At 53.2% G+C, this 18,513-nt stretch overlaps 1 protein-coding gene across 2 annotated transcripts in view; it reads left to right on the forward strand.

The window, feature by feature from the left end:
• The window catches only part of CACNA2D2 (calcium voltage-gated channel auxiliary subunit alpha2delta 2), a 216,199-nt gene that overhangs the window by 157,029 nt on the left and 40,657 nt on the right, over positions 1 to 18,513 (forward strand). For both annotated transcript variants that reach the window (XM_021529146.2, XM_021529147.2), the window contains exon 4: positions 10,853 to 10,912. In XM_021529146.2, the coding sequence (XP_021384821.1) occupies positions 10,853 to 10,912 (60 nt within the window). The remainder of the gene's footprint in view (positions 1 to 10,852; positions 10,913 to 18,513) is intronic.

Here is an 18,513-nt window from a genome sequence, read left to right on the forward strand (position 1 = left end):
TTTTTCCCTGTAACACATGTCCTGACCTTTTTTTAAAAATGAAATCTATTTTATTAATTTTTTTTATCAAATCCATCCATGAAACATTAAAGATATGACTGTGGAAAAGGTCAAGGAACGTGTAGTTGTTGAAAACTTGTTCCACTTGATGGTTTTTCCCTTAGGGAAGCTCCTCCATGCTTTCTCCTCCCCCACCTCGGTCTTTAAAACAGAAAGTGTCAAGTTGCCTTGAATTTTGGGTTTAACAGAAACAGCAAAACATGTTCCAGGAGCAGGACAGTGGAAGGGCACTGCAAGTTCCCTTGGGGAGCTGCTGCAATCAGCCCAGTGTTGGCACATGGAAAACCTGACCTGGGAAGGATTTCTCCCCACAAACACAGACTCCAAAGGAGGATTGTAGGGTCTTCATCCCTGCTGGAGCCATGGCCTCAGGGAAAGGAGAGGCTCTTCAGGGGGCTGGTCTGCAGTGAGCACATATCTCAGGCAGAATTAATAAAGACAAAACCTAAGAAATGTGTGTAGTGGGAAGTTGTCCTGGTTTCAGGACATGTGCTTTGGGTCCTTCTCCTTGGCTTGTGTCCCTCTTTGTTCCCATGGGAATGGAAGGCAGTCACACTGCTGCAGGAGGGGAGGAAGCTGAGCTCTCCTGACAGGGGTTTATTAGCACCAACACTTCCCAGCATCACATCTGCCAGCAGGAGCCAGATCTGCAGTAGGCAAGGAGAGTTGCTCTCCTTGCACAAGCAAAGAGAAGGAACAAAAGAAAGAAATTAAGATGACAAGAGTCAGAAGAGGGCCTGTTTTGAAGTTCCTTGGTCAAGTTGAGTTACTTGTAACATAGGATCAGCAGTCTGTGTAAACCAGAAAACAGGGAAGTAGAGTGGATACATCTGCCAGGGCCTGGGCTCGGTGTAGAATATACCAGACCCCATTGCATCCATGGTGGTTGTTCTCTTCTGTTTGGTTCCTTCTTTCATTGTAATTGAGGAAGCTGGGCCATAAATGGGGCTTGCTGAGCTGTAAAAATGCAGAGTTGAACAACACTGAAATTTTAGGCTCCAGACAAGAGAGAATAGCTGAATGGAGGGCAAAAGCAAAGCAGCAACCATCCTGCTCCATCAGCACAGTCTGGATTTGCCCAGTGGTCCATAAGCATCAGTGTAGGCATGGGGACTGACAGGAGGTACTGTGTGAAGATCTGGGACTTTGAATAAGAAGACACAGGAGTGGGAGGGCACATTGGGACATCTTGACAAAGAGCAATGAGGTCTGAAGAGCTGGAGCTTTGAGCTTTGCCAAAGAGCAGGAGGCTGAAGGCCAGGAGAAGAGGCCTGATCTCAAAAAAGGGTGTCTCAGTGGGATGAGAATGGGTCCTGGCAGCCTGGAGGCTGCCCCTTGCCCCATGGAAATACCAGGAGGAGCTGAATGAGTGTTGAGGTCACTGTGAGCTGTCACATTGGGAACATCCATTTGGTGGCCTCCTGAACTTGCTCCCTTCCATCTCCCTGAAACTCCCCCACCTCACCTGGGAGCCACTGGGGTTTCTTTGCTGTTTGTCTGAAAGTTTGAGCAAAGCTGGTTCCAGCTATTGTCCTTGTTTGTAGAGCAAAATACCACTAAAACATCCTTTCTATGACTTTCTGCACTGCAGTTGGTTTCTTTTTGGTGTTAAAAACTGACAATATCAACTGCTCTGTTTTTGTTGCTATCACAGTGGCAATGGAGGCCTGAGTAACTGCTCAGTGTGTCTGACCCTGTCAGACTTCAGGAGAGTGGCTGATGGCACTAGAGGACATCAGAAAGGTGTCACATGTGTCCCTGGAGGGTTTCAAGTGGGGAAGTTTGGTGGGTTTCTCTCAGTTTGCCAGGGTTGTGGGGTGGGCGGTGGTATTTTGGGGCACTCTTGTGGAATTTGTGCACGCTGCGAATCTGCCTTAGCATAAGAAGCCGAGAGCAGAGGAGCTCCGGCTGCAGCGGGAGGTGCCACATGGAAATCCCCGGCGGCGGCGGATCATGAGCCAGGCGCTCTCTAAAGCTCGGCGAGAGGTGATGCCTTAAAATAAATCGATTGTAAGTGGTTTCCAGTACAAACTTTCAACAGCCTCCGCCTGAATGAAAGGCAGAGAGCTAAAGGGGAGGATTTCAAAGGTGCAAAAGGCTTCAGGCCCATGGAGCAGGGAGTCAGGGGCCTGCCAGGATGCAGGCTGCATTTTGGGTTTTCAGGGATGCCCTCCTGCATCTCAGAGGAGCTTCTGTGTTGTTGGCACCATGTGGGGAACCACAGGGAAGGGAGAGCCACTCCTTGAACTTCTTCTCATCTTTACATGGAATTTATTTGTCCAAAATACACATGGATAATGATAAGGAAGGATTTTTTTTTTTTCTTTGAAGACTCTGGCTGTTAAGCCCTGGCCAGGCAAATTCCTCCTTCTCCTGCCCAAGTGATGAGCTGTATCACTTCCTTTTTTTTTTCTTTATTTTTAAAAAACTCTGTTCCTCCAAGCTCTAAGTAAAATTGATTTTTAAGTGCAACTATCTCTTATAATTGCTGCTGAAACGCCTTGTGGTTATTGTAATGGATTTTGAACTGTGACAAGTCCTTCTTGATGATTATAGCAGGAGGTCCACAGGATATTTAAGTGTGTTTTAGGGAGTACCATTTGTTTGAATATTTGGAGTATATTTGGGAGGAGATGGGGCTGGAGCAGTGGGCTGAGATTGTGACTTACATGCTGACCCTCCCAACACTGCAGAAGCTGAGCCTGCCCTGGGACCCCATGCCAGAAGGGACCGTGTCCAAAAATCCTTTGTGGGAGCCATGTCTCTCCAGTCACCCATCCCATGGGAGCCACAGCCCACTGGCATAGGGGGAAAGGAGATGCAAAGAGCCCAGGGCAGTGCTGTCTCCTCCTCCACAGCTTGGTGAATTGCCTGCTGTCATATTTTCCAGCTCTGACCTTCCAGCAAATGCATCTTGACCTGAATTATTTCTAGTCATCTGAAACTTTATTGTGCAGCAAGCAGCTGCTTGTCACCCAGCAGGAGAGTCCCCAAGCCCTTCCAGTGGTGGCAGAGCTCTGGCAGACGTGCAGCAGTGTGCCAGGATGCAGTGTTTGTGCCCAGCAGCTCACCCGCCCTGACCCTGCTGCTGTCTCCCAGCACACGGCAGGAGCCTGGCAAAGCAGGCAATGGCAAGAGCTGTGGGTAGCAGCACCCACCAGGCTTTTAGCCTGGCAGCCCACCACCAAGAGGCTTGGATTGGGAGGGACAGCCCTGACACTGCTGGAACACATCTGTCCCACCCACAACCAAAAAAACAGCTCTGGAGTCACATTTCTCAGGTGGTTTGTATCCATCACCCCTCTGGGATGCCCCAGTTTGTCAGCACCTCCTGGAAGTAGCCACCAATATTCCAGCTTCATTCCAAGAGAGACTTTTTTTCCTTGACTGCCAGAAGGCTAGACTTTTCCTGGTCTGACTACTGTGGAAATGGTAGGAACTTCCATCAGGAACAGACTGGGCTTTCTCTGCCTGGCTTCTTGTGAGCTGGTGCTCCAAAAAAGAGTGAGAGGTGTGAAATGAGCACCATTTAAAGTGCTGGACATGGACAGCTTGAAGATCTGTGATGCCACAGGGCAGCTGAATACTCCTGCTTAGCTCTCCTCTGGCTGAATGTTGGGATCTCAGAGCAGAGGTCCCTGCTTTCCATCCACTACAGAAGATGCAAAAGGCTACTGGGACTGAAAATAGCGTGACAAAGGGGATGGAGGAAAAGGATTTTTCTCATATCCTGAGCGGAGAAGACAAGTGTGACTGGTTTGGCTTCCCAAGGGACCACCTGCATCCCAAAGCTGGACAGCAGCAGCACTTGAGCATGATATTTAGCAGTACTGTTTAAAGTCATCTCTAATGCAAGAGCAAAGTTTGCTGCCATATGTCCAGGGTGAAAGGCAGGAGCATGCAGGATGAGGCAATGCCAGTGTGGCCAAATGCTCCTTCTGCTGACTCCACTCAGAGGAAAGGCACAGCGAGAGAGGCCAAATCTGCCTGCACCTGTTCCTGGCCTCATCTCTCCATCCTGCCTCCCACGGCTCTGTCTCACTGCTGATGGAGGTGGGGACAGATCCTGCACCTGGTGTGAGCCCTTCCTTCCCCAGGAGAGATGGGACAGGAGCCAAGGAGGGTCTGAGCAGCTGAGCTGAGGTTTTGCTATTGCTGGTCCCCAGGGGGACCCTGGCTTTCAGGCTGTCCCCCTGGCTTTACAGGGCACAGTGCCCCTGCCCTCCTCCTCCCCTCCTGGGTGACAGGGAGCAGGGGCAGAGCTAATCTCTGCTTGTAATTTTGGAAAGCGAGTATCCACCCTCATGGAGCACAGGAACTCCAGGAGAAGGGTAACAGAGAGAGGCTTTTCTGCAAGGGGAGCAGAGCTGAAGAGAGCACCAGGCACAGTTTGTGCTGCAGGATGCCTGGTTCTCTGCATGTCCTTTTGCCCTTGGTGCTTTGCTGTTTGTGGGAAGTTAAGCCCTTCTGGAGACCTGAGCAATATTTTGGTGTAGGAGAAACACCCTGAGCAGCAACACTGTCCTCACCATCTCTGCAAAGACATTGGTACCTCTCCTCTTGGGATGTTTCACTCCTTCCCTCTCTGTGGTTGTTGGGATGGTGCTGGTGCTTCCTATTGGTAAAAATTGTGGCCCTGGAGAAGAAGGAGAAACGAGAAATGCTGACAGGGGAACAAGAGCCACATGCTGCTGGCCTGCAGAGCATGAGTTACTGAGGTGCTCAGGAAAATGATTGAAGTTGTGGCTCTGGGGCTCATCCCAGACCCTCAGTGCCAGATGCTGGCTGTGCCACTGTCCCGTATGGGGTCTGCAGCAGCTCTGGCTCTGGTTTAGCTCCGGGTTTGCACTTGTGACCTCCCTGCTGGCAGGGCTGGCTCTGCAGAGGTATCCCTGCTCCCTGCCCTGCCAGACCCCAGCAACTACAGAACCCAGGGCTGGGAGTCCATGTGCTCTTTGCTAGTCCCTGGGGATTTATTTGCCCTCCCATGAACAGGAGAACATTAGCAGCCAGTGCTGGCTGCAGCCCCATCCTCCCTCATGCACAGGCTGCATCCAGGCACAAGGAAGGAGAAGATGGGCTCCATCCATCCCTCTCCCCCTGCACAGCCAAGGGAGTTATTGACAAACAAGTTAGTGCTTTGAAAGAAAAATGCCGCAGCATATTTGAAGCTGCCTCCGTGATCAATACGGAGCCGTGGCTGAGCCTGCTGCCGACTGGATTTCAGATGACGGCTGTGGGGGTAATAAGAGCCCTGGGATCAACTGTCTCGGAGATTATTACAGGATGAGATGCTTCACTGCTTTACAGTGTTTACTCAAGATTTATATTCCCTCTGTGTACATAAGGGGGTTGTTGTCTTTTGTCGCTGGTTGATCATTTTTTGACGGTGACGTGCACGCTGTTGGTAGGGTTTGCTTAGGGGTGAATTCCATGAACGTGCTGGGGATGAGAGGGAGAGCTGGGGTGGAGGCACCCTGGAGCTGGTGGCAGGAGGTGGCACCATGAGGAAGTGCCCTCTGCCCTCTTGCATGCAGGCAGAAAGGATGGAGACGTGTGAAGCACATGGTGGAATGGGCTTTTGCCTTTCCAGGTGCTCTGCAGTAGCAGGTGAGGCTTCAGAGTGCCCTGTCCATGGAAGAGGGTCTAGTACCAGAGGAGAGGGCTTGTGTCGTCCTCATTCCTTCATTATGGAGGAGGAAGAGCTGCAAAACCAGCTCCTGGGGGATGTTCCTGCCTGGGGCTTGGGTTCCTTGGCTTGGTCATGTGCGTTTGATTTAACCACCTTGAACCAGCGCAGCATTCCCTGCCGCGGGAGGAGGGCTGGCCGCTGTGATGCTGTGTGGCACTCCCCGCCTGGCAGCGCAGGGCTGTTTCAATCTCCAGCCCAGATCTCCCCTCCCAGCTGCGTGCTGGGCTGCGGGAGGTTAATGCAATTCAGAGCCTTGGGCAAGGCGCTGCGATGAGGGTGATAAGAGTCTCCCCGAGGGAGTTCACTGAAGGCTTAGCAGGAGTGGCTCTCCCTCGGAGCAAACATCCCTAGGAACACCCAGCCGTGGCTGGGCTTCCACACCGGCTGTGGGGAGAAGCCAGAACGCCACCCCAGACTGCCTGAGGAGCATCCCCCAGCATCCACATAGGCTTGGGGCACCTGTGTGGAGGCGTGGACACGGGGGTGGCATGGCTGCTGTTACACAGGGCTGCTCAGTCTCCTTCTGCAGAGTGTTTGCTGTAATCCTGTTTTATAAATCCAGCCTTGGTCTTTGGCCTCCCTGAGCTCTGCTCTGCTGCCTCCCAAGCTAAACCCACTGATCTGACTGAGGCAGGAGCAGCCAGGGCATGCTTATTGCCATGGTGGGGCTGGGAGAAGAGATTTAGTAAATCATTGGACCAGTTTCCTTTGGAAAGAGTCTGTGTAAAAATATCAGAGCAATGCAGGATAGCCCCAAGTGTGATGGGAGAGAAGGGGTGGCAAGGAGGAGGTGAGCATCACCCTTGGCTGTCTGTTCCATCAGGGACAATCCTCCAGCATGCTGGCCCCTCAAGCAGTGGGGATGGTCCTCTCCACTAAGGATGAGATCGTGGTCCCTGCCTGTGCTAGCTCCAAGTATTTCCCACCACCACACTGCCAGAAGCTTCAGGACATCAGACCAGCTGTCCCCAAAAGCTGCTGCTGGGGTGAACACACGTGGGTGAGCCGTGCTCAGGGTGGGCCGAGTGAGCCTGTGGGGGATTGGGCTGAGTAGCAAGGTCCTGGAGCAAAGCCAGGGAAAAGCGGCAGCCACGTGTGTGCAGTTGCCATCCTCTGGACAGACAGATGGTCACCCAAACTGCTGCCCCTTTCCTTTCCTGCCCATCTTCTGGGAGGGAGGGTGTGTGCCCAGCTGTGCCACCTTTGCTGCCCTGTGCCCATCCTGAGTGCAGGGCTGGTGTGCAGAGCAGGAGCTCCCTAGGGCCCTGCTGAGCAGCGAGGGGCTCTGTGCAGAATACAAATGAGTCCCGTGCAGCACCTTCCCCCTCACACAGCCGCTGTCTGTCGGGATCTCCAGACACCAATCCCTTGCAAATCTCCTGCTGGCCTTTCATGACCTTCAGAGTCGTTTCAATTCAGTGTTTTCAGCCTCTAAATCTCCTGTCCTTAGCCCTGGGTGACTTCTTGGGAAAGAACTGTGCTCCTTAAAGTGCCAGGGCAGTCTCTGCACCACAGCCTGCTGGAAACCTGCAGGTATTTCACATCCATGTTTTATTTTTGGTAATTCCTCTATTTTTTTTATTGCTGTTTGAACCTCACAATTGACAACAATTGACAGGTCTGAAATCTGGAGAGGTTTTGGTGAGTGCCCTGTACCCTGCCAGGCTCTCCAGTTCACTACCTGCCTCCTGGGCATCTCACAATCCATGCACGCAGCACACCTTGAGCTGGTCTGATTGATCTGTAACACTTGAAAAATAATGGTTTAATCATTATTAAGGATTAGAAATAATCCTTGAGCTGTATTGATCACAGTAACATTATTCACGATGAACTCATTTGGCATTTATGGGGACATCCTGCAGCAGTGTGTGGCTCCAGGCAGACCCGTCACCTTCCCTGGGGAGCTGTCAGCGGGGTTTGTGGGAGCAGCAACAAACCCTGCCCTAACAAACAACTCCAGGAGTGCTGTCCCAGAGAGCCCCCCGGGGGACCAATTGTTATTGGCACAGTTTTGGAGGGTCCTGAATCCAGCAATCTCCCATCCTGTTCATGACAGCAGCCCATCTCCATGCAGGGCTGGATGGGCTCCCTCTGGCACCAGTCAGGGACGTGGCAGGATGCGACTGCTGCCATGGGAGCCCCACGTGGCACCACTCTGGGTCTGTGCCCTGTTGCAGAGGAAGGATGGTTGGCTGCCTGCTTGGCCCCTTTCTCCTCCCAGTCACCTTTGTGCTCACGGGACTGAAGTGTCTGTAGCGAGGAAAATGCTCCAGGAGCAACAGCTGGAGGGCTCTGGGAACACTTCTCCTGGGTGAATATCCAGTGGCAGCCAGGAGCCAGCACAGCACCCTGCTGTGGCTGTGCCATCCTGCTGCAGGCTCCCCCATTCCTGCAATTCCTGCTATTTATCAAACAAGAACATCTGGGTTTCCTCTTTTTTTTTTTTTTAACCAAAATTGTGTCTGGTTTGACTTTGACAAATTGACATTTTCCAGAGGAAAAATATCTTCTGTCGAGGAGTCGTTCCTGGGTGTAGCTGTCCCTTACTGCACCATTTGCAACCCTCCAGGCACTTTGCACAAGGCGATGAATAGTTAAAGATGTCCATAAATCTTACCCTAGCCCATAATAAACAAACACACTCTTATCAAGTATAGAAAAATGCATATTTCATCACCACTGCCTTAAATGCAACTCAGAATAAATGCTTGTCTTTAATCAGCCATCTCAGTATATAAACAGAGCACAAAAGCTTGGAGGGGATGAGGTATGGAATTGGGCCATGGATTTTCTAGGCAGCTCTTGGGGGCAGGGATATGGCTGTGCAGGTGAGACCATGAAAAACTGCCCTGAAAATTCATATCACTTGGCTTTTCTGTCCAGCCACGTGTTGTTTCTCATTCCCTTCTGCCTGCCACTGGAGCCATAAGGATTTTGCTTCAATATTCAGCTGATAGCTGATCTTTCCCCTTGGATGCTGGCCACTGAAAGCAAGCATTTTGATTTAGAAATCAAGATTAAGAGAAAGAGAAAAGATTAAACAGGAAAGTTTAAACCAGTACGTGCTGAGATTATTCAGTGATGGATTCGTGTTTCCCTGCATCTGATAAGAACAAGCTGCATTTTCAGGCAGGGGAGGGCCGGATCTGTACTTGCAAGTGCCTGTGCTTTGCCACACTCACAGAAATACAGCATCTGCTGCCACAGCCCTGCTCAAGCCACCTGCCAGGGCTGGGACTGCCACTCACCTGCATGGGCAATGGGGCACTGTGGCACCTGGCGGCTTCCTTTCCCCTGAGCTTCCATGTGGAAGGCTGAGACATTTTGCATCTCTGTCTGCTGACAGGAGTGCTGGAGAAGCTGGTGACAATGGGGACAGCAGCTGTGACCTGTGGCTGTGCCCAGGGCTCGTGTTTGTATGTGTCTGTGTGTGTGTGTGTGTGTGCTTGTGTGTGTGTGTGTGTGTGTGTGTGCTCTTACAGCTGGCCACTGTTCAGGCCCTGGGGAAATCATTTCCCAGGGATATCACTGGACTTCACTGCTGTCCCTGTGGTCTGCCACCAGCCTGCCACATCCCTGATGAGCAAAGGAGTGCTTTTTCATCCTGGAATTCGTGGTTCATGGCATGAAAGTTGTGTATGTACAAGCACTGGGAATCTTGTGTTCATTATGTGAATCTCTGTGGTGCTGCCCAGGCGGTGATTTGGGGTTGTTATTTTGCCCAAGATGTCACCCCATTGTCAGTGCTCCTTCCTCCTCCCAGCCAATTCAGTGTCTGAAAACAGCCAGGGCTCACCTCTCTCCCCACGCTCTGGCTGCCAGCACCACTTGCATGGGGCTGAGCATGTCCATCTCCCTCTAGGGAAATATATCTGCAGGGAACTGAGGAGCAGGCGAGGCAGGAGCCTGTGCTGTAAGGTACATCTTTGCTTGATCTGTCTCCCACTAACTCTCCAGGGAGCCTCTAGGGACTGCAACAGCCTCGAAAGCCTCGTGGCCTGTTAGCCCAGCACAGACTGGCCCCTGGAGCTGAGACCTGGCAGTGTGTGTTCCCTGGGAGCCTTGCACAGCTGATGGCTGCTGGGGACCGGACATGAATCCGTGTCCCTGTTAGCAGTGAGTGTCCAGCACCCAGGGGTCTGGGTGGCCCTCAGCTCTGTGGATCCTCTGGATCAGGACGCTGGGCTGCCTCCCGCTGGGTTTTGGTGCTGATCAGGTTGTACAGCCCTGGCAGGCACCTCCCCAGGCAGCTGCCCACAAACCAGGGTGCCTGGGCTGGTCCAGGGATGGAGAGAAACATGCTCGTTTTGCTCTTGGCTTTATTTTCTTAGTGATGCGGAGAGGATCCTGTAGAAAGCCTGGAGTTCTTGCCCTGTTTAACCCCTTGGATTCCACAAAAGGCCAGATTGCAGCTTCTTCCAGGCACTGCAGTACCGCAGGGGCTGCCCAGTCTCCAGCCCTGCCCTGCTGCACCCTCTGTGCTGGTGAGGGGTCTCATGGCTGAGCATCCAGTGAGGGTACCCTGGTGCTGAGCATCGCCCCATCCTGCTTCTGGCAAATCCTGCTTCCTCTGGGTACCCCAGTGTGGGCATGGGTATACAAGGGGGTTAAATCTGGGTGGGCAGCATGGTGCACCTCTGGGCCCCAGCACTGGGGCATTTTGAGGGGGTTTTGAGGCATTTTTGAAGAGTCTGCCCTGCTCTGCACAGAGCGGGGGGCTGTCAGCACAGAGACCTGGGTTCAGCCCTTGCCCTGTGCAACAAGAGGCTGCCCTGCTCCGGGGGGATGCCCGCAGCTGCCAAGCTGCAGTGGCTCAGCCCTGCTGAGTTCAGCGATGGCCCTGGAGATACTGGCTTGCTCCAGGAAAGGCAGGAGCAAGGAGGAAAATCTGGCTCCCTGTCCCTGGAACACCCTTCCAGGGGGCTGCCCGCAGTGCCTCCTCCTGCCCCCTTGCCCGTGCAGCAGAGGGGTGGCAGGGTGCTGCAGGAACCCCCGCAGGGATGCTGGGTGTTGGGGTGGCTCCGGGGCTGCAGCGGGCAATAGCTGGGTCCCCCTGCTTCCCCTAGGCTCATTTCTCCTCTCCCACTTGTTTTGCAGAGACTTGCCAACGCGGCGGAGAAATTCCAGAAGGCTCACCACTGGCAGGACAACATCCGGGTAAGGCCCGTGGAACCCGGCCTCCCCAGCCCTGCCCTCTGCGGGATGTCTCCTGGCACGGGAGCCACCGTCCCGTCCCTCCTTGCCCGCCGTGTCCCCGCCGTGAGGGCGGCTGGCTGCGCCGCGCTCCGCACGGCCCAGCCCCGTGCTACTGAGAGCAAACGAAGCGATGTGGAGCTGGTTTGCAGGCTCGCCTCGGCCCGCGCACGCCGCGAGGAGAGCGGGAGGCGAAGGTCGGGCTGACGGCCCCGCGCCGGGCGCCGCGCCCGAGGCACCGAGCTGGGCTGGTGCTGCGGGCCGCGCACGGGCCGACAGCGGCGGGGCCCCCTCGGCGGCACATGCCAGCAGTGGCGGCGGGGGCTGCTCCCAGGGAAGGAGCAATCTGGGCTGGGAGAGGGAAGAAGCGGGCTTAATGATTGCATTTGACTTTGTAATTCTGGCGGTGATAGCACTCAGCAGGAACCTGAAGGATTCTGTCTGGAAATGCTCTCAAATTATAACCATAATACAAAAGGAAGGAAAGATTGTTTTTCTCCCAGTGCGAATGGAGTCTGCAATGAAAAAATACTCCTGAGCCACCAAACCCCTTCCTCTTGGCTAGGGCCGCATCCTGCCCAGCCCCAAGGAGCCCCCTGCATCATCTGGGGGGACAGCCTGGGGACAGCCCCTCTGCCAGGCCATGCTGCTGTATTTTGGGGGGTATTTCACAGTCTGAGCTGCTGCTGCTCCCACAGACCTTTCTGCTGTAGGTGATGGTCACCAGGGGTGGCTGTGGAGGAAGAGGTAGGGAGAGCAAAAGAGAAGGCAAGGGGTTGACCTGCTTGGCTTTCATTTGCCATGTGGCCAGCTTGGGGTGGAGGCTGGTGGCTGAATCTGTGTCCCACAGGCACCCAAGGAGCAGGATGAGCTCACAGGGATCTTCCTGTCTGCATGAGAGCACTGGTGAATTGCTGACAGCTCCTCCCAAGAGAGCAGTGGAGAGGAGCTGAGGAGAATAATGAGATTTGGTGCAGGCACCTGCTGATGCCAGTGCTGGTGCCACACCAGGACCTTGGCTCAGGGCTCCCAAGGAAAGTTCAGAGAAGTACAGGGTGAGCTTCAAGCATCTTCAACCCTAGTGTTGACCCAGTCTCACATGTCCTCCAGAGTCAGGAAACATCCTTGAGCAGCACCTGAAGCTTGACTGTGGATACCCCAGGGACACTGTAGTTGCCCTGTGCCCCCCATGCTGTGCTGGCACCCAGGGTTGGATGCCTTGTGACTGGGGCATGTGCAAGGTGGGCAGAAGTGGCACAAGGTCACTGCATTTTGTAGCAGTAGCAAAAGCTTGGGGCTTTTGCTCATCCTCTGGAACGCAGGGATGGGCTCCTGCTGCAGAGGCTATTTGCAGCCCCAAAGAGCTCCTTCTCCAACCAGACCTGGCTGCCTTCCACTGCCAGGGGAATAACAGCAGGACACAAAACACACTGGGAAAGGCTGTAGCGCTGGGGAGCTCTTGGCTCATTTTGCCATTCGCAGCACAAACCTTTCAGAAATCCACTTTCATAGAAAAAAAAATATTTTTTAATAGCACTGTTTGCAACCACTTAATCAAGGTAATTAGGAGCGAGTCACCCAGAAACAATGTGCAGCGATGCGTCACCGCAGAGCTCGGCGCAGCTTTATCAGGACAGCCCAGGCCTGGCTGGGACACTTGATGGACTGGTCCAGCTCTGTGCACAGCCCCCAGGGTGCTGGGCATCAGCCTTGCCTGCCTCAGTCCTGCGTGCAACAGCCCCAGCTCCTGAGCAGAGCAGAGGGATGAAGGGCTTTGTACATCTCATTACATCCCCTTTTCCTGCCCTTTATCCAGGAGATGGTCAGGCACGGTCAGAGCCGTGTGCCAGCACCGCTGTCCCTGCCTCTGCAGCTGCCCCCAGCTTGTCACCGGTGCTGGCACGGGCAGCAGGCAGGGAGGGCAGCAGCACAGCATCCCAGCTCCTCCTCTCCTCCCTTCCCACCGAGCAGGAGCAGCGTTCCTCCTGGCTGCAGCTCTCCCCTCCTCTCCCAGCGTGTCGCGTCCTAACCCCGCGCCGGAGTCGATGACGGATTGCGGCGAGCGCGGTTATTTTTGTGTTTCCGTCCAAGGGCGCCGGCAGATGCTGAGTGTTTGCGCTGCATTAGTGCTAATGGCAGCCCCATTAAACCTCACTGCAGATGGGTTGCTATGGAAGTCCAGGGGAAAATGAAGCAGGAGCAAGAGCATGAGCGGCTGGGAGCTGCTGCCAGCAATCACTCACGATCCATCTCTACAGGGAAAGTTCCTTTTTCCTTGCTATTTTCTGGTGTTTCCAGCTACATGCCAGCCAAGCTGGCCTTTCTGGAGTTGAGTTCAGCCTCCCACTTCAGGAGGCTTTGTGAAGTGCCTCCCTGTTCCCTAAACAATCCCTTCATCCTGTCCTGCTTCATCCCTGCTCCTTGTGCTTGTCCACCCTCATGTCTACCAGCTGTGCCAAGTTGGGTCTGTGTCCCCAAATCAATTCTGGACATCAGGCCATTTTCCTTAGTCAAAAGTAACCTTGGCCCCAAGGTCACCCATATCCTCAGCACCCTCATGAGTTCCCTCAAGCTTGTTTTACTCCAGGGCTGGGTGGCAGCTCAGAGTGGCATGGTGGGCAGGCATGTGGGCAGGCTGTGGGGAAAGATCGTGCCCTTCCCTGCCTGCACTATGAGGGTCTGTCAGGGATGCACGTTCACCCACTGGAGAAGGCTGGTAGAGCTCTGGAAAGGTGAGAGCTGGGTTCTGTTGCCAGAGTGGGCTCCCACCAAGGGACACGGCAACCACCTGGCACTGGTATGGCAGGAAACCACAGAAAATTCCCTGTTTGCAATGGCCTGGCCTACCAGTTTTCCCAGAGAGAATCTTCTGGCCTACAGGCTTCCATTCAGAGATCCACTGGGATAGTCTGGCTCCACTCCATGCAGAGCCATGAGGGTTTGTCTTTCAAGGCACATCAGGGCTGGCCCCTGCTCCGGATGTCCCCAGTCCTATCCCCTGGCCATGGCAGTGGTTCTGAGCCTGCCCTGTTGTCCTGGGTTGTAAGATAAGCTTGTATTCCATTTGCCATCTGTCGAAGGCGAACCGGTTGGACAGGTTTTTTGTTATCTCTCTCAGAGACAATGGTTTGTGTATACACCTTTGACTGATTCAATGAAAGGCTGAAAAAATGTAACGCCGTGAGGGGTCCCACCCAGAGGGGGCAAGCAGCTCTCTCGCTCTCTCTTCGCGGGATTCCGAGAGAAGCAGCTCTCCCTCTTCTTTGCGGGACTCCGAGAGAAGCAGCTCTCTCTCTCTTCGCGGGATTCCGAGAGAAGCAGCTCTCCCTCTTCTTTGCGGGACTCCGAGAGAAGCAGCTCTCTCTCTCTTCGCGGGATTCCCGGGGAAAGCAGCTCCCTCTCGCTCTCTCTTCGGCGGCACCCGCAGCGAAGCAGCCGGCGCGCAGAGGCGACGGCAGCGGAGCTCAGAGGCAACCCCGGCGCAGAGGAAGACCGGCCCCCACTGCCACCAGATCTTCAGAGGAAAATTATACCCTTCTAAAGATCACCACTTCAGCTGCAACTCATCAACTATTGCAAGGGAAAGCAATTGTCCCAGCAAAACCTGATACTGGCATTCCTCAGGTTCTAGACTTTTTCTTTCACTAGTTTTGTTTGTACCGATTGCATTTTCCTTTTTAAATTGTTGTCTAGTTTTCTCCTAGTAAAGAATTGTTACTCCCACTCCCATATCTTTGCCTGAGAGCCTTTTAATTTAAAGATCCTCGTAATTCAGAGGGAGGGGGGTTTGCCGTTCTCCATTGCACAGGAGGCTTTGCCCTCTTTCACAGACTCCTGTCTTGTCTAACGAAGACAGAATTTGGCGCATCAACGTGAGGCCCGAGGGCATTGAGAGGGAAAAAGGATTAACAGTTCTTAAGTAATTTGGTTTTGTTGTGTGTAAAAACATCTTCAGCATCACCATGTGGTCTAGTTTACCTTGGTTTGGGTGGCATGTGATCGTAGCTATACTTTTCCCATTTGCAGACCCTTATCTAAAAATGGGTCCTATGACTAAGGCTACGGTGTCTGTTATCAAGTTTGGCTTCTGGGTTAATTGGGTGAGGAATTCATGGATCTTTAATTTCCTCTGGAAGGCAGGTACATGGATTCATAGCTATCACACGTTAACTGTATGTTTTTGGGGTTACTTTAATAACGGTACCTACTGCGAGGAAATAGCACCTGGGCAAACTTTCTCTCAACCTTTTAACCATCTTTTTGGGTCTGTTCCACCAGTTCTCAAAGGGTTAAGATCCTTTATAAGTGCTAATGATACCATACAATGGGTGGTGTTGCTGATAGTCCTGTTATATTTAGCATTCAGAGATAAGGGAAGATTAACCTGGATAACTACCCTCACACCTACACCACAGACTCGAGATGCTGCTGCTCCAGAGCCTGACCCTGCCCCACAGCCCACCTCAGAAATGAACCGCCCAGATTGGGTGAGGGTTCTGGTTAAGGAGATACGAGAGATGCTGAAGGAGTGCATTTCCCCAGCTGGTGAGAAACCGGCCCTTTGCCTTGAGGAGGGACAGTCTAATAGTACAGCTGTGGAACCCACTAATGTTACAACTGTCCAGGTTCCAGCTGAACCACAAGGGCAGTCACGGTCAGCAGCAGTGGCCCCGGTAGAAACAAGGAAGTCTAAGGTGAAAGCAGAGCACCCTGCAGATAGGGACAGGAATGGAGGAACCTCACAACCCACAGGGGAGCCAGAGATTGCTATCATCACCGAGTCCCTGACGTACGAAAGTCTTCGCAATCTGCATAAAGACATTGTGCGACGAGGGCGTGAGGCTTATGCTACCTGGCTACTCCGGGTTTGGGATCTTATGGGTACAGGCGTGCAGCTGGACGGTGGTGAGGCAAGGAACTTGGGACCCTTGACCCAGGACTCGGGTATAAATCAGGTTTTTGTAAGGGAACCAGGGTCCCTTTCTCTCTGGGAGCGGCTCTTAATGAGTGTCAGGGAGAGGTTTATCCACAGAGAGAGAATGCAAGAGCACCATCATAGAATGCGCTGGAAGACCCTCGAGGAAGGGATCCAACAGCTGAGAGAAGTGGCAGTATTGGAGGTACTCTTTGGGAGGGATGGACGACACAATAATGATCCTGACAAGGTCAGGTGTACGGGACAAATGCTGTGGAGTCTGGCAAATCTTGGGCCATCTCAATACGCCACCTTCATTGCAACGATCAATGCTGACACCCACCGGGAGACAATAGGTTCTGTTGCCAACAAACTTAGGAATTATGAGAGTATGATTAATGGCCCAATGCAGGCTCATATCTCAGCTGTGATTAAGGAGTTTAAAGAGGAGATGAGGGAGGAGATAAGGAAGGTTAATACAGCACCCGTGAGAGTCACAGGCCCCAGAATCAGCACCCAACAATCCCCAGCTAGAGAGAGAGGGTACACCCCAAGGGCTAATCTGTGGTTCTTCCTGCGTGACCATGGGGAAGACATGGGGAGGTGGGATGGGAAACCCACCTCTGTCCTGGCAGCACGGGTCCGTCAACTCAAGGAGGGAAACTCTAACCGGGGGAGTTCCACCAAAGTGAAGGTAGCCTCAACCTCCCGTGACCAAGCTTGTGGGTACGATCTGTCAGACCCCCTTGAAGGGACCTCTAGTATGTATGCCCAGGGAAGGAATGATAACCAGTGTTAGAGGGGCCCTGTCTCTAGCCAGGGAGAGGCACGGGAAAACCGGATCTTCTGGACAGTGTGGATCCGATGGCCTGGCACATCAGAGCCACAAAAATATGATGCTTTAGTTGATACTGGTGCACAGTGTACTCTGATACCATCGGGACATGTGGGGGCAGAGCCTGTTTCCATTGCTGGTGTGACAGGGGGATCACAACAATTGACTCTGGTGGAAGCTGAGGTGAGCCTGACTGGGAAGGAGTGGAAGAAACACCCTATAGTGACTGGCCCAGATGCTCCGTGTATCCTAGGTATAGACTTCCTCCGGAACGGATATTACAAAGACCCAAAGGGACTCAGGTGGGCTTTTGGAATAGCCGCTGTAGAGGCAGAAGACATTAAGCAATTGAACACCTTGCCTGGACTGTCAGAAAACCCCTCTGCAGTAGGACTCCTAAGGGTGGAAGAACAACGCGTGCCAATTGCGACCTCGACAGTGCACCGCCGGCAGTATCGGACGGATCGAGATGCCGTGATCCCCATCCACAAAATGATTCGGGAGCTGGAGAGCCAAGGGGTGGTCAGCAAAACCCACTCACCCTTCAACAGCCCCATCTGGCCTGTGCGCAAATCTGACAAAGAATGGAGATTGACTGTGGACTATCGTGGCTTAAATGAAGTGACTCCACCGCTGAGCGCTGCTGTGCCGGACATGCTGGAACTCCAGTACGAGCTGGAGTCCAAGGCAGCAAAGTGGTATGCCACCATTGATATTGCTAATGCGTTTTTCTCCATTCCTCTGGCAGCAGAATGCAGGCCTCAGTTTGCTTTCACCTGGAGGGGCGTGCAGTACACCTGGAACCGACTGCCCCAGGGGTGGAAACACAGCCCCACCATCTGCCATGGACTGATCCAGGCTACACTAGAAAAGGGTGAGGCTCCAGAACACCTGCAATACATTGATGACATCATTGTGTGGGGGAGCACAGCGGCAGAAGTGTTTGAGAAAGGTGAGAGGATCATCCAGATACTACTAGAAGCTGGCTTTGCCGTCAAGAAGAGCAAAGTCAAGGGACCTGCCCGAGAGATCCAGTTCCTGGGAGTGAAATGGCAAGATGGACGGCGCCAGATTCCCACTGAGGTCATCAACAAGATCACAGCTATGTCCCCACCAACCAGCAAAAAGGAAACACAAGCTTTCCTGGGTGCCATAGGTTTCTGGAGAATGCACATTCCTGAGTATAGCCAGATTGTGAGCCCTCTTTATCTGGTTACCCGAAAGAAGAATGATTTCCACTGGGGCCCTGAGCAGCAACAAGCCTTCACCCAGATCAAGCAGGAGATCGCTCATGCTGTAGCCCTTGGCCCAGTCAGAACGGGACCAGAGGTCAAGAATGTGCTCTACTCTGCAGCCGGGAACCATGGGTTGTCTTGGAGCCTTTGGCAGAAAGTGCCTGGGGAGACTCGAGGCCAACCACTGGGATTCTGGAGCCGAAGTTACAGAGGGTCTGAAGCCAACTACACTCCCACAGAGAAGGAAATCTTGGCTGCCTTTGAAGGAGTTCAAGCAGCCTCGGAAGTAATTGGCACAGAAACACAACTCCTCCTGGCACCCCGACTACCGGTGCTGGGGTGGATGTTTAAAGGAAAGGTTCCTACTACCCACCATGCCACTGACGCCACATGGAGCAAATGGATTGCCCTCATCACTCAACGCGCCCGTATTGGAAACCTGAATCGCCCTGGGATTTTGGAGATAATTACGAACTGGCCAGAAGGTGAAAACTTTGGTCTCACTGATGATGAGGAGCAGGTACAAGTGGCAAGGGCTGAAGAAGCTCCACCATACAACCAACTACCAGCAGAGGAGACC

The sequence above is a fragment of the Lonchura striata genome, chromosome 12, assembly GCF_046129695.1.
Source record: "Lonchura striata isolate bLonStr1 chromosome 12, bLonStr1.mat, whole genome shotgun sequence".
NCBI classification, from domain to species: domain Eukaryota; kingdom Metazoa; phylum Chordata; class Aves; order Passeriformes; family Estrildidae; genus Lonchura; species Lonchura striata.